The following is a 16,128-nucleotide window of genomic DNA, read 5'->3' on the forward strand; positions in this document are numbered from 1 at the left end:
TTGAAGAAAAATTGAGAGGAACTAGAGAACGTAGAATCTTCAATATATTGCGTTCGTAGATTGTAGCATGCACTCACGCACGCATCATTTAGTGACTGCAAGATTTGAAGTGCCAGGACCTTTTTTCCACCACCGGTCTGGCCTACTACCAGATATGGAATAATTATGGTGGCTTGGTAATAAAAAGCCACACCATTTCGTAATGTAATCGTTTGCTATGGTGGTTTGGTAAGATGACTTAATGTAACCCTTTCTTTTTCTTTTCGGACAGCCGACTGCTTACCGTTGCAAGCGATGAAACGAGCAAAGCTTCCCAGCAGCAGTGAAGATTCTGATGACAATGGCAGTAAGTGTTTTCCTATACGACCCCTCCATCCACAGACACGGCCAGTGGAGTCCTGTTTAGTATTGGTAAAAGCCATCATGTGTGATAAAAAGTTAAAGGGCAGAAAGTTGTATTAGGTGGCATTTGGAACAATGATCAAATGCTTAGTGGTGCTTTTTAGTTTAATCGCAATTCCTGCCAGACCAAGATCACAAGCTTATAGGTGGTTTGAATTGATGAATTTGATTAACATAATAAAATGACATGACGCGACAGTCTCCCCTTCAAGTATTCCAGCAGCTGGACGCACGTGCTTCTTTGAAGGCACACTGCCTGCAGACACACATAAGGCTGAATTAACTTAATGCTGAGTTGCGGTGTAATGGGACTGCATAGCATGAGACTATTAAGCTCTTTTTCAAGGAGCGCTTTTCACATCCTGAGGCTGTCACTGAATTCCTGTTAAAATACTCAACTCATAGACGTGTACCGGTTGCTTCAAAGTAATAACAGAGACTTACTTGATGTGACTTAGACTTGCTTAACATAAGAATAATGCCTGCATAGAGATACTGGAAGGAGGATTTAGATTATAAATAGCCTTTCACCAATGCATTTCCTAGCCACTTGGCTAGCACCACGCATAGGTCAAATGTTACCCACTAAAACAACTCCTTATTGTTTTTCAATAAGTGTCATCAAAAGTACGATTGTTAGACTATTATATAATCTGTTCTTCTCTTTATTCAAGTTGAATCTTGTACATGAGTATATGAACAGTCATGCAAATGTAACATTTTCCAAAACACTCCTAAACTGCTCTCATGCATTCGCTAGACCCTTGCTTCTACCTTTCTCATTTTTTTCAGTTTTGTTTTGGGCTATATATATAAAATTAACATCCTGTTTATTCCCTAATAGATTGTCTGCTTCCTACTTTATCATTTTAAACAAACTCGTTTCTACAAACACTCCATTAAAGCTTCTGTTTTGTGGCAGCCGATGGTGACCACATAGTAACCGGCACTCATCCCGTAGTAAACAACAGCACATTGTTGGTGCGTGTATTCAGCGGCAAGGCAAGCAAACTAAAGCACGTTACCTTCTAATGTTTCAGCAATGAGGAAACTGGCACCACAAGACAAAACACTCCCTTGTTCACCTGTTTAGGAGATCACATGTTACAATGATAGAGAATTTTGCATAACTACATAACTGATTTAAGTGTTCCAATGCGGTGAAAAATGCATGCATTTTGTACTTTATACAATACGTTTGTTTACTTAAAGGGCCGGGCAACCTGACTTTTTTAGTATAATTGTGCTATAATTCCATTGCCCCCATTCTCCCTGTTCCATGAGGAACACTTTGTAGTCCTGTTTAGCCCCAAGCTGGTATGGGAGGCAATGAAGCAAATCTGACAAACCGATACATTAGGTGGAGAGAGCCCTGCTCGCAAGCTTACAATCTTGAGGGAATGGGGTGACAAATATAAGGCATAGAGAAAGGGTGAGAGGTAGTGTGGTGGTTGTATCTGATAGGGAAGTTCTAGCAGCCAAGATGGTATGCTTCTCTGAAGAAGTGAGTTTTGAGATGTTTCTTGAATGTTGGGAAGGAGGGTGAATGCTAAAGGTTCCTTGGGAGTAGATTCCAGAGATATGGTGCAGCCCAAGTGAATTCTTTTAGATGGGAAAAGGAAGAGGTGATAAGTGAGGAGGAGAGCCTTAGCCCATGGGAAGAACGTAGGGATCGAGTAGGAGAGTATTTGCTTATGAGGGCAGAAATGTATGGAGGAACAGTATTATGGGTGGCCTTATATGTTAGTACCAGGATTTTAAATTTAATTTGAAAGGTAATAGGGAGCCAGTGGAGGATTTCACAGATTGGGGAAGCAGAAGAGGAGCGGAAGATAAGCCTAGCAACAGCATTTAGGACAGACTGCAGAGGAGAGAGTCGAGACAGTGGAATGCCAACCAGAAGAGTGTTGCAGTAGTCAAGACGGGAAATAAGTGAATGAACTGTGGATTCTAGGGTGAGGAATGGGCAGGGTCTGGCGAGGGACTGAATGTGAGGAATGAAGGAGAGGTTTGAGTCAAGGATGACCCCAAGGCATCGGGCCTGGTTAGTAGGAGAGATAGTTGTGTTATTAATGGTGATAGAGAATTCAGGTAGTAGAGAGGGAAGTTAATGAGTTCGGTTTTGGAAAGATTAAGTTTTAGGTAGCGTTGTGACATCCATGAAGAAATAGCAGACAGGCAGGTCATAATGGCTTCATAATCTATACCAAATGCTGCAGTACATTATGAAATACTTCAAAATCCTTTATCTCGACCTTGCAGTACAAATAACTATGCTCAATTTTCTACCTAGGGCTGTTTGCTTACTTTGGCAAAATGGCCTCAATATCTGTAGATATTGTTTACTCATCTGTCAGGCCTTGGCTGCGATACTGACCGGGAGTCGTCAGGGTTTTGCTTACCATCTTCTCATCCTGTGTTGGTCAGGAAGTTCTGCCTTCCAACCACCAGGCTGTTCTCAGAAGGCACAGGAACCACAGCTTAAACGTTGCCTACCTCCCCGAAAAAAAGGCTTCATGTTAATAAATAGAGCACTAGAAAGCTGTTTTGTATGCTTTAAGCACCTTTAAAAACGGCTGATGAATTTTTATGAGATTTGCATTATTCATTTTATCATACCTCCTTTGGAACATAATTGGCACAAACATTTAGCTCTCCTCCTCCTTCCTAAATCTTGCACCAGTTTCAGCAAGCTACAAATATTGAAAATAACCAGAAATCGGCAGTAGCTCAGGAAGAGGAGGTTAGTTATGCAGCGGGGAAAATATCACTTTTGAGATTTTAACGTGAAAAACAACTTAATAACCCAATATTGATTCTTTTTTTTTTTTTCATATTTAGTACTAGGGACAATTCTATTTAATATTTAGTTATGAAAATGACTAGCTCGCCAAAAAGTATGACTCATTAAGATGTGGTTTGGTAAAAAAAACAAAACACAGTTTAGTTATATATAAAAATGAAAGACAGCCTCTGCTACTGCCGAAGCAGCATTCTAAAACTCCTGAAATGGGAAGATTAAACCTAAGAAAAGCTTCAAACGACTCTCATCTAAACAATGTGAAGAAGAGTGTTGATTAATTAATTGATGCCGCTGCTGCTATTTGACATCGCCTTGCAAGGTTAAAAGTTAAACTGCAGCACCCAGAAGTCAGGATACAGTTAATGATTCCCGCGTATCTTATTTACTTGTTAGTCTGAAAAAATAATAAGGCAGAAGAAGCTTTAATTAGCTGTTAGAAACGGGATGCGTTACCGCACATGTTAAAAGCGCTGTTTGGCAGGGCTAGAGAGTAAGCTCTTAGGTAATTGCTGCCTCCCACAGGGAAGACCTTCTCAGGTGCTCAGCACTGACATTGAAAATTGGAGAAAAATTACCCGTCCCATTGAGATTGTGGATTTTATTATTTATTCGATAGCGCTGAGATCTTGAGCTGGCTTTTTTTCCCCCCTGCAGATATGTGTGAACATATATTTAGCCTGTTCAGCCCTTCATGACGTTCAATGCTAACATGAAACAAGTGGGCTTCAAAACCTGTCTGATGGTTCCTAGTGCAGGGTTCCGCAACTGCTACCTTCCTTCATTGGTATAAACATGAGACTTTACTAAAAAGGTTCATCATGGTTGGGGGGAAAAATGTAAAAAGCTCCAGGTTTTTATGGTACAAAATACTCTTGGTAAAGAAGTTTAATTTTCAGTGCCTTTTAGTTATGTGAAGGTGTCTGTGTTTTGTGCATGCCACATTCATAGGGTTACCTTATAATTATGGTGTCTGTAATTTGAGGCTGTCTTTACCATTTGGAACGGTTCTACTTTGCTTGGCAGCGTGTAGATTTCCCCACCCCATGGGCACCGGCAGCATGCAGACAGTGCGTAACGATCATGTGTAGGCACACATTGCTGAGCACAGCCTTTTCTCCATTCTAAGAAGTCTATGTTTTGTGTACAAACAAGGAACTCGCTGACATCTGGAGTCTATAATGAATACGTTTTACTACTCAGCGGCAATATGAAATGCAACTCGACAAGGAGAGATCAGCTCCTGCCACACGTGGCTGCCCTTCTGTAATCACTTTTAGGCGTGTTTCCTTAAAAAAAGTTGTGTTACAGCACCCCATCAAAAACCTGCAGAGACTGGCCTAACCATACGCTTTTTGCTGAATATCAGTTATATAAATAATTTCGGCTGTTTCTCACGTGCCATATGAATAACGAGTCTGGGTTGACATTCTCATTAACTCTTTCTCAAGCAGATGGTATGAAAGCTATGCCTGATGTTCGGTGCATTAGCGCATGGAAGTCTAGCCTAGTTTTTGCCGTGCTTGTTAATAGAGTTGCGTGCTCTGTTCCTGTAATTGCCTCTTCTGATTTCATTGAATCTTATAGTTTATCCTTAAATAATTTGTGCCATAATGTATCATGGTATATAAGCAAGCTCCAGCCACATGGCTCAGTAATATAGTGCTTAAAAACAACCAAAAAGTTAAAATTATTTCGTTACGGCTATACACACTGCTGCTTTGTAGACTGTACCAAATGGAAAATGGTGCCTAAAATGTGGCTGCAGGCGGCAAAAGGTTGCCCCTTGTGGTGAGAACTGGAACTGTTAACAATAAAATATTACTAAAGGCCAGTCTTTCAGTAGCCTAGATGGCATCTGCCCCTGCTACATTGCTATCCCTCATCTGAATAATTTCCTCCTGATTATATGATAATTGTAATATGCAGCCCCACCAATGTTAAAGTTGTTTGTAGGATTTCTGTATGCATTCTGTACCTTCAGAAGGTGCACATAACTCCAAATAATTAAAGTGCATATGATTGGCAAAGTATCCATGAAAAAAATAAATCTTAAAAGGAATTTGCTAATTGAGGTCTGTAGAAGTTAGATTGAAATCTATAATATTAAAAGTTACCGCATAGCACAGCATTCTGCGAATTCTCTGTGTTTTTTGACTAATGTAAAAGTTTCTTGACAGGTGTGTGTGTGTGTGAGTGGGCATTATTCATATTTATTTTTGTATTTGTGTGGAATATTTGTCAGCTATTTCATTTCATTGTAAAATTTGTTGGTATGTTGAACCCTCGTTAGTACATAACAACTTAGGGCAGCCCCTTGTTGCATGTTTAGGAGCCCCAAAATGCGTCTGGGTACATAAAGTGTGCAATCGCACAAGTTGGTCATCTTATTCACGTACCTGAGGTTGAAACTGCAGCTGCCATCTTTAGTCCGATTATTGACGGACTGTGCGTGAGGATGAAATCAATGGGAGCGCTTTCTATGCATGCTTATTTTTAAGTAATTGTAGAATGCCCACCGAGACAGACAGGAGGTCATTAAACAAAAACATCTAACTGCTTTGCTAAGTGCAAATTAATCAAAAGTCAAATGAATGAATTAATAACAAAACTTATTACATGAAGTGTGTTTAACGCCTTGGTCTTCTGCTGCTGTTCTGGAGAAATGTTGCCTGGATGTGTAGACGATGATAGACTGCACTTTACCAGAAAACAGCAGGAGGCTTAATTCTTGTGTTGCCCCAACAGATCTTCTCCGCAGTAATCTTCTGGGTCAGCTTGAAATAAGGGATAATTACAGTATTGGGTTATCCTGCACTTTGCTTGGCTTTCCGTTTCGACTGAATCAGCAAATGTACAAATGTCTCGTTCTTGTTTGCTTTAAAGAGAGAGAAAAAAAGAGCTGTCTTTCATGAAACGCTTTGTTTTTCTGGACCTATATTTTTAATGTTCTTCTACGAAATCTGTGCATTAGCTGCACTCTTTCCTTTGACCTGCCCTTTTCTATAACATTTACTTCTCCGGAACCCCTTTCTCTCTGTAGAACTGTCAACAAGAAAAAAAGAAAAGCTCCTCCATCACAGATGTATTTTGACCTTTTGATCTGTAAAACAAGTCTGGTTTGATGAGGTTTCTGTCCTCCCTGGAGCAGTTTTTTTTATTTTCACACCTTTCCATAAATCTACATCTTAACTTTTTTTCTCAGAAGACCTGGTGTATTGAGAAGGATAACGACCATAAAGCCCAGGGGTGTTTTACAAATGTGTCTGCTGTACCTTGACAAATGTGTGATGGTGTATAACGATAAACTGTGCATACCAGTCTTTCCAAGGGTAGTGTGTGTGTGTGTGTGTGTGTGTATATATGTATGTTTGTCTGTATGTATATATATATATATATATATATATATATTGTGACAGGGAACAGGGCATTGTGGTGGATAACATGTACATTTCCCACAAAATACTGCAGTGCAATGTATTCGATAACCCCAGGGAGAATGTTTTGTTACCAGCAAAGTAATGGTAATGTTGTAGTTATCTTTGGGTCCCTGGGGTGGAGCATTTGGAGAGAAGGGAGGGCCAGTGCTCCACTCCACAGTTTACTTGCAGCAGGTGATGCAGCCAGTCCAGGAGTTCTGGTTCAGAGATTTACTCACCTGTTACCAATGAGCAGCAGGGGGCTGCTACAAAAAGGAGCCCTGTAAGTTAGTCAGGTGAGAAACATACAAGCAGTGAGTGAGACTGCATTTTCTCCTAAACAAATCTGCTGAACGGTTCCTAAACGAAAAAGGTCTGTGCTAAATGTTTTTTTGTTGGTAGCGGGTAAGCCGTCCAACGATAGTTAGTTGTTGTTTGTCAGTAAGTGCTCAGAGAGCAAGGCTTTTCTTTATGTTTGTTTTATTTATGTTTGTTTACAGACCTTTTAATAAAAAGGACTACAATTCTAAAAATAATTCAGCCTTATGTGGTATTTCAAACCTTAAGACTGTGTGGTTACATGATCCCAGCTCACAATATATATATATATATATATATATATATATATATATATATATATATATATATATATATATAATGTGTGTGTAAGTTAAGGACGTTTTTTTTTTCAAGCATGCCATTGACTTTTATATGAAGTATTCAGTAATGCTCATGGAATCCATGTCGTCTTGGGTTTCAAGCACAGGTTTAGAAGGCCTGGGGCAAGTGATTGTAAAATGGTGTAACTTAGAGCTGTGTCTAGATTGGGGTTTCCAAATTTCCTATTTGAATTCCACCAAGCTGGTACTTTATCTCCATTATAAAAATGGTTGTTCCATTAAAGTTGGTACACCCAAAGAGAATGAGCTATAACGTCACCGCAGTGTACAACTGCTAATATAGTAAACTAGTCTTCACATGCATTCTCCCGTAGTTAGAATGCATGTGCAAAAGGGTAATGTTAACTAAAGTGTGTGTTTTTTGTTCTCAAGGTCTATCGACAACTTGGTCTCAGCAATCAAAGTCCCAACATGGCAGGAGATCGGGACACAAAGACCAGAAGCCATCTGAGGTATTGTGCTGTTTGTAGCTAGTGTCATTGTACTGTGTTGGACTGTCGACACGTCACTGTCAGACGTCACGGTCCGGCAGTTTTGATCTGGGATATTTAGGGGGCATTAAGGTTGGAGCTAAATGCAGAACAGTACAATTAACATATATGTAACGTATATGTACTGTTTCACGTTTTGGCTGACTTATCAGTTTTAGGTTTCATTACATTCTTTCAACATAGCATTCCCACAGATATCATCACATGTTTCTGTATGTTTATTAATTTGCTCCATCTCTTCACATACTATTACTATTTCTCTTTTTTTTTTTCCTTTTCTGGACAACCTTAAATCTTCTCACTTCACATAATTCACTTTTGCGTATTCAGAAGCTCAGATAAAAAGCCCGTCGCAGGACATTTTCTGTCCTGGTAAATTATACGGACGCTGTTAGCATTGTAATGAAATGTCTCACAATTCCAATAACTCAATGTCTTTGCAGGTGTTTCGAACAGATCTCATCACTGCCATGAAACTGCATGATTCACACCAGCTGAACGCAGAAGACTATTATGTGCTGGCCGACCCATGGCGGCAGGAATGGGAGAAGGGTGTTCAAGTGCCAGTGAATCCAGAATTTATCCCTGAGCCCATTGCCAGGTAAGAGCGAGAGGAGAGAATATAGGGTGGATAGAACACTAGAATTCACAAAAAGCTGCCGTTCATTCTGCACGATGGAGTGTAAACTAACAAGCCTGTTGTGTGCAAGTGGTTAGCATGTGGTGGTATCCACCTGCGACTGCAGAGGGGGGTGCCTTTTCTACTACATGAAGGCAATTTGTTGGGTATGACTGCTTTCATACAGAAAGAAGTTGTGCAGAATAATATAAAATTAGAATATACTTGCATGAAAATGAACATGTCTAAAAACCAATCCAAAGCATATGATGTTTCCCAAGTGCTTTAAGAAATGTTGGTGGAGACGTGCTGATGATGACACAAGGTATGTCACATTTTCATTTCTAACCCACTGTTACGTGGTCTCCTCTATTTGAATGTGTCTGCTACTTTTATACATAGCTTCTAAGCACAGCACAGGGTGAAATTCCACGAGAGTTCCATAGACATACAGCCACGTCATATAATAATCCAAAGAAATCCAGCTAGCCTTGCAGCATTATTTTACTGTACTTTTTTTGTAATATTTTTTTTTTTACCTATGAAAGATGCAAATGTATACATTGCCATTGGAATTTACTAAGACTTCCTAATTATTCTCTAATATAAGTGAATTTGAAATGACAAAAACCAAGATCAATGTTTGATTATTATTTTTTTTTTTTTAAGCGGTAATGTTTTAGAGACCCAAACTCCTTGTCGAATATTTTGTTAATAGCACTCTATGCAGCTTGGTGAGGGGAACAAGGTTTTAGAGGGGTGACAGTTTTATGGAAAAGAACTACAGGGCATGATGGGGTGGGTTCAAAGACATTAACCTATAATAAGGACTAGCAGATTTCCGGACTAGACTTCCGCTATGCACATCCTGAAAAGTACCGTAAATATGTTCAAGAACTGTGCAGCCTGTCCATTTCCCTTATGTTTCCTCAAAATGTTTCTTTTTTTTTTTTTATATTAAGCCTTTTTCATTGGCTGGAAAGTTTATGTAACTTCAAGTATTCTTAGCGCCACCTCGTATTATTTTATCAAAAAAGATCTGCGTGAACTGACTTGCCCCTGCCTCAGTTACAGTCATTCTGGACAAATTGGTTTCCAGGTGGCACCAACCAGCTGGGTTTGTAAGGTGGAAATCAAAGTCTAAATTCTGGTTGTTGCGCTGCGTTGGATGTACTTTGAGTGGCTGCAAACTGTGAAGCGATGACTTGAAACAGTGGTTTGCGGAGATGCGTAGGCAGGAGAACCAGTGTGTTTTTCTGCGTATTATTTCACATTCACATTTGTTTAGGAGATCCCTGTGGAGATCCACCAGCTGTTTACCTGCGTATTATTAGCCTTTTTATTTTCCTTTTACTTCTAACCAGCTAAAAGAACAAGGAATTATTATTTTTATTAGAGATTAACTGACAGAATCCGGAGAAGAAAAATATTCTCGACGACTGAGTTTTATAGGGGCAATATATCATCTCTTGGTGGCAATTGGAATCTTTGACAGAGAAGTTGAGCTGATGACCTCTTGATGATGAGTTATGGGTTTTCTAGTGGCAGGAGAGGTCCAGTGTACATTATACTCTTAGGGGCAAGTTCTCTGACCACAGTCTTGAAGAAGTTACTTGTTCAGCTCCTAGTTTTCTGCTGTTTTGCTTCTGATTTCATCTCTGCACATCACTGCATCTAACAAGAACCTTTCCTGGTGTTGGTGGTTTTTCTCTGTACTTGAATGCCTTTAGCTGGTGGATTTTCGGAAGCAGGACAGTTAGGCACTTGTCTGAGAAATGTTCATTACAAGCAAAGCCAAGTTTCTAATTTTACTGGTGTGATGTATCGGTCTAGGAATTCATATCTAGTAGCAGAAGTAACTTTTTCTAAGAAAGACATGCAAGTTATCAAATGTGGTTTGATTTTGCACCACAAGCTCACCCTTTTGACCCTCCCGTTGAGACTTTCTAATTAAATGCCTTATAATGATTGCTTGTTTGTGTCATTTTCTGTACTGCGCAGGGTCCTTGCTGAGAAGGAGAAGGTGGTCACGTATTCTAGGCCTCGAAAGTACGTCCACTCCTCTGGTACAGAACCTCCAGAATTGGGGTATGTCGACATCCGGACTCTGGCTGATGGCGTCTGTCGCTATGATCTTAATGAGATGGACGTTGCCTGGTTGGAGTTAATTAATGAAGATTTAAGAGAAATGGGTAAGACTTGGTACTGGCCTCTGAATAACGCTAATGTTTAATTGGGCTGCTGGGTTTTTTTTTATGTCACCTTAATGCCAGTGAACCATGAATATTTATTGATCTGGGCCTTTTGAATACAGCATAGTCCACAGGTAGGAAAAGTAGCACGTCTTAACCCTACGAGTGCCACAGCTTTCTGTAGATTTTGTAAGAGATCATAAGGCAGGAGTCTGTCTCTTTCAGTATGGCTTCATTAACATCAAATTTGTGTTATTTCTTTGCACTAAAAATAGTATTTTGTCAGACGATAACCTCAGTTCTTCATGCGTTCCCAATTAATTTCACAGTTATTTGCTGTGCACACAAAAAAAGTCGTCTTACAAGTCATAATTACCCACAGAAGTAAAATAAATCGTGTACTTCCAGAAAGTGTATAAAAATGGCTTGGAACGCCGTGTTACGGGACATAATGTAGTTTCGCTACGCATTTTACTAGTTCACCCCAAAATTATGGGGAGAAGCATACATACTAATCCAAAATGGCAAAATAGTGATGGTCCATGAGTCCTAAGCATAAACCAGACAGGATTAGGATTGCGTAAGCATTTGGCTAAGAAAGGCTCTTTAATACTAATAGGACATGACAGGATTTCCAGGTGACATTTTCACCAGTCAAGGTGTCACTTAGTGGTTCATATATGTCCTTTAACAATAAACAATGACCTGTAAAGCATACAATTCTAGAATGAAGACCACTTCAGGCATCCGTACTTATAGAGTCTTACATCAGGGCTTGACAAATTTGTTGTGAATCTAGGCGCCAGCTAAAAAAGTTAGGAGCCAGGATTTTTTTTTAAACTAACAGTTGGTTAGGAGTGATCTGATCATCATCAGCCCACTTACTAAACCCACAGCATTTGACCTGGAAGCACCCTGGACTTTCAGGTCAGTGCTGGTTTTTGTTGTATTTATTTATTTATTTATTTATTTTTATATATATATTTTTTAACGCTTTCAATGCTGCTGATCTATTGGAGCACAGCATTGACTGATATTTAGTCCCCACCAGCCTGTGGGGACAAATGTTAACCTCTGCAATGCCACGAATGTGTTATACACAATTGTGGAATTGAAGGGGTTAACGCTGCACTGTCGCTCTCATGGAGCGATCAGGCAGCAGGGGGGTGTTGGGGCTAGCCTCCACACTCATGTGGAGACCAAAGAACCCTCTCTCTCTGTCCCTGAAGCTGCAGCTGGGACGCAATTGCTGGTCTATAGACCAGCCATTGCAGGGGCGAGTCTCTGATGACTGCTGTAGGCTTCCATGCCTACAGGAATCATCAAAGGGCTTGTGGGGGCTCGTTTTTGCTGTTGCTGGCCTGCCTGGGCTTCCAGGCAGACCACCAGCAGCAGAGCCCCGTACAAAATGGGAATTAACCCCTAAAATGCGGCATTAAAGGGGTTAACGCTGCACTTTCGCTCTCATGGAGCGATCAGGCAGCAGGGGGATGTTGTGTCAGGTCCCCACAATCAACACTCAACCCCCTTTCCTGAAGCTGCCTGTGGTTTCAGCCTACAGAATCACTCAGTGGGAGGGATCTCAGGCTCGGGGGAGGGCTCTGAGTGGCTGTGCTGTCTGCCCAGACTCCTGGGCAGACAGCAGCAGTGCCCCCGCGATCACAGGCTGACAAACACCTAGGCGCCAGGACAAAATTCTGAGTCGCCATGGCGACCTGGCGCCTGGGATTTGTCGAGCCCTGTCTTAGATAATATCAAACACAGTTTTATCTCACAGAGTAATAAACAAAGAAGGTATATAGTTATGGCATTTCTTCTATGTCCTAAACACTGTCGAATGTCACAGGTCCTCATTCATAAAATGAGGAGTAAACATTGAAAATATAATTCACAAGCAATAAGGCAAATATCTGTAACTCCAATCTTAATGCAGAGTGTAAAAACTACCTGACAGGTATTATTCCTGCTAATAATTTAAGTAATACCATTAAGTAATAAACTTCGGTGATGTTTTCTTTAGGACAACACAGTCATGTTTGGGTTTTTTTGTCTGGTTTGTTGAGGTTGTACGTTGGTACATGTTTTGACCTAAATAATCTTTTGATCCTGTATATGGAGTGTGTATATCTGTGTTCCTTGTTTTATTTTCTTACTATTGCAGGGCACAATAGTTGCCCGGCCTTAAAACCTTTGTATTTGATTTTTGTTGTTTTGTATCCCCCTTACTTTATCTTTCTTGTTCACCCAGGCATGGCCCAGTTTGATGAGTACCTCATGGAGCGGGTCATGGAAGAGTTCGAGCAGAGATGCTACGACAACATGAACCACGCCATAGAGACGGAGGAAGGCCTTGGGATAGAGTACGATGAAGATGTCGTGTGTGATGTTTGCCAGTCCCCCGATGGAGAAGATGGAAATGAGATGGTTTTCTGTGATAAGTGTAACATTTGTGTGCACCAGGTTAGCACTCTTTGTATTAAAATTCTTCTTCACGGACTAGTGCTCTTTTTCTGTTAGGGTATTGATTGTAAATGAGCATCTGCCAGCCATATTGGCAACCAGCAGCTCTCCAGGCTTAGTCAAATAATTATTTAATGCTGTGGACATAATAATAATAAAAATGGCAGTTATTACTTAGGGAAGATGTCGTGGCTGTCCTCTAGGAGTCATTTGCACTTGGCTCTTAGCTCGTTGTGAGCTGTGCTATCATGAACTGATTCACATGACCTCATCAACTTTCTTCTTTCCAGCAATTAGTATTTATGTCTGTATTTTCACTTTTAGTTACAATGCACTATACAGGCACTGATGGTGTTAGGTGCACTTGGTCAGGGTCACTCAACTTTTGGCTCTTATGAAGCACATGACATGTCCTCCACCTAACGGTTTTAGATGAGCAAAACACATTATATCATAAATATCACTGAATATGAGGAAAATGTCTTACGTGGCTATTTCTTGTATACATGAAGTGCCGCTCGAGAGCTGATGCTGACTTATTTACCATTAGCTAATGTTTGTTTTAATGGGAACATTTTCGTAATCTCCTTGAACCTATTATGTTTGACTGCTAAAGTCTGCTGAATGATGAGTGTTTGATACATTCCTCTATTGTTTTTGCAGGCATGTTACGGCATCTTGAAAGTGCCAGAAGGAAGCTGGCTCTGTCGTACGTGTGCACTGGGGGTACAGCCAAAGTGCTTACTGTGCCCTAAAAAAGGGGGCGCCATGAAGCCCACACGTAGCGGCACCAAATGGGTTCATGTCAGCTGCGCTCTGTGGATTCCTGAGGTATGTTTTGTACCTTTTCATTTATGACCCAGAGAAGCTTTGTCCATGGGTCAGAAACTAGAGGGTAGTCCACCTTCTAGATCTCCCAGGATTATTGTAATCATCCACCAAAATTGTAAACCCCTGAGCAATGTTCATGTATATTGATATGGGAAAAATAACATTTTAGGTGGTATGGAATCTACATATACAGGTGTATTAATGGAATAGACAAGTAAAACATTATGTGAACCATTTTCACTAACGACGTTCTTTTATTTTAGTGTTTTAGTACTGAATGCGTCTTCGGGACCGTGCAATATTTTTGTTTTATTTCTCTTAGACTTGGGTTCTTCTTCTAGGCTGTAGTATCTGAACTGTGTTAAGCATATAATATATTCTCTCCACTTCAATATTTTGCATCTGACTGTTGCTTTAATTTAGTAATTTGCTGTGTTAGAGTCGATCCTGATATTCATTTGAATGGGGTCTTATTTACTTACAATGGGGCAAAAAAGTATTTAGTCAGCCACCAATTGTGCAAGTTCTCCCACTTAAAAAGATGAGACAGGCCGGTAATTTTCACCATAGGTATACTTCAACTATGAGAGACAGAATGGAGGGAAAGAATACAGGAAATCACATTGTAGGATTTCTAATCAATTAATTAGTAAATTCCTCGGTAAAATAAGTATTTGGTCACCTACAAACAAGCAAGATATCTGGCTCTCACAGACCTGTAACATCTTCTTTAAGAGTCTGCTCTGTCCTCCACTCGTTACCTGTATTACTGGCACCTGTGTGAACTTGTTATCAGTATAAAAAACACCTGTCCACAATCTCAAACAGTCACACGCCAAAGCCCACTATTGCCAAGACCAAAGAGCTGTCGAAGGACACCAGAAACAAAATTGTAGACCTGCACCAGGCTGGGAAGACTGAATCTGCAATAGGCAAGCAGCTTGGTGTGAAGAAATCAACTGTGGGATCAATTATTCGAAAATGGAAGACATACAGGACCACTGATAAATCTCGCTCGATCTGGGGCTCCACGCAAGATCTCACCCTGTGGTGTCAAAATCATGCAGTGCCAGACGTGTCCCCCTGCTTAAGCCAGTACATGTCCAGGTCCGTCTGAAGTTTGCTAGAAAGCATTTGGATGATCCAGAAGAGGATTGGGCGAATGTCATATGGTCAGATGAAACCAAGGTAGAACTTTTTGGTAGAAACTCAACTCGTCGTGTTTGGAGGAGAAAGTTGCATCCAAAGAACACCATGCCTACGGAGAAGCATGGGGGTGGAAACATCATGCTTTGGGGCTGTTTTTCTGCAAAGGGACCAGGACGACTGATCCGTGTAAAGGAAAGAATGAATGGGGCCATGTATTGTGAGATTTTGAGTGAAAACCTCCTTCCATCAGCAAGGGCATTGAAGATGAAACGTGGCGGGGTCTTTCAGCATGACAATGATCCCAAAGACACCGCCCGGGCAACTAAGGAGTGGCTTCGTAAGAAGCATTTCAAGGTCCTGGAGTGGCCTAGCCAGTCTCCAGATCTCAACCCCATAGAAAACCTTTGGAGGGATTTGAAAGTCCGTGTTGCCCAGCGAGAGCCCCAAAACATCACTGCTCTAGAGGAGATCTACATGGACGAATTGTCCAAAATACCAGCAACAGTGTGTGAAAACCTTGTGAAGACTTACAGAAAACGTTTGACCTCTGTCATTGCCAACAAAGGGTATATAACAAAGTATTGATATGAATTTTTGTTATTGACCAAATACTTATTTTCCACCATAATTTGCAAATAAATTCTTTAAAAATCAGACAATGTGATTTATGGACTTTGTTGTCTCATTCTGTCTCTCATAGGTGAAGTGTACCTATGGTGAAAATTACAGGCCTCTCTCATCTTTATAAGTGGGAGAACTTGCACAATTGGTGGCTGACTAAAAACTTTTTTCCCCACTGTAACACAGAAATATTCACATCTAATTCTTCAAGTGCCTGTGCAACCTGCGCTTCTAAATGTGTCCTTACCGATAAATAACATAGATGCGCGTGATTCCACTCATTTTTTAGGTGAGCATTGGGAGCCCAGAAAAGATGGAACCTATTACCAAGCTGTCTCATATCCCCAGCAGTCGCTGGGCACTAGTCTGCAGCTTATGCAATGACAAGACCGGGGCCTCTATACAGGTAATCCTTCCCGAATGCAATTTTAATACGTGTGTGCTACACTGTGGAATATAATGGC

The 16,128-nt window shown here is 40.6% G+C and overlaps 1 protein-coding gene across 1 annotated transcript in view; it reads left to right on the plus strand.

Annotated features, from left to right (window-relative positions):
• Nucleotides 1–294: 294 nt before the first annotated feature.
• Nucleotides 295–16,128, plus strand: part of LOC149289393 (protein Jade-1-like) — a 32,662-nt gene continuing 16,828 nt past the window's right edge. Inside the window, exons 1-7 of the mRNA XM_089490705.1 lie at nt 295–346; nt 7,674–7,753; nt 8,236–8,393; nt 10,413–10,603; nt 12,852–13,063; nt 13,727–13,894; nt 15,954–16,070. Of these exons, the coding sequence (XP_089346831.1) occupies nt 295–346; nt 7,674–7,753; nt 8,236–8,393; nt 10,413–10,603; nt 12,852–13,063; nt 13,727–13,894; nt 15,954–16,070 (978 nt within the window). The remainder of the gene's footprint in view (nt 347–7,673; nt 7,754–8,235; nt 8,394–10,412; nt 10,604–12,851; nt 13,064–13,726; nt 13,895–15,953; nt 16,071–16,128) is intronic.

This window comes from Sceloporus occidentalis, unplaced genomic scaffold, assembly GCF_023333645.1.
Source record: "Sceloporus occidentalis isolate IW3139 unplaced genomic scaffold, rSceOcc1.0.p SCAF_46, whole genome shotgun sequence".
Taxonomy (NCBI): domain Eukaryota; kingdom Metazoa; phylum Chordata; class Lepidosauria; order Squamata; family Phrynosomatidae; genus Sceloporus; species Sceloporus occidentalis.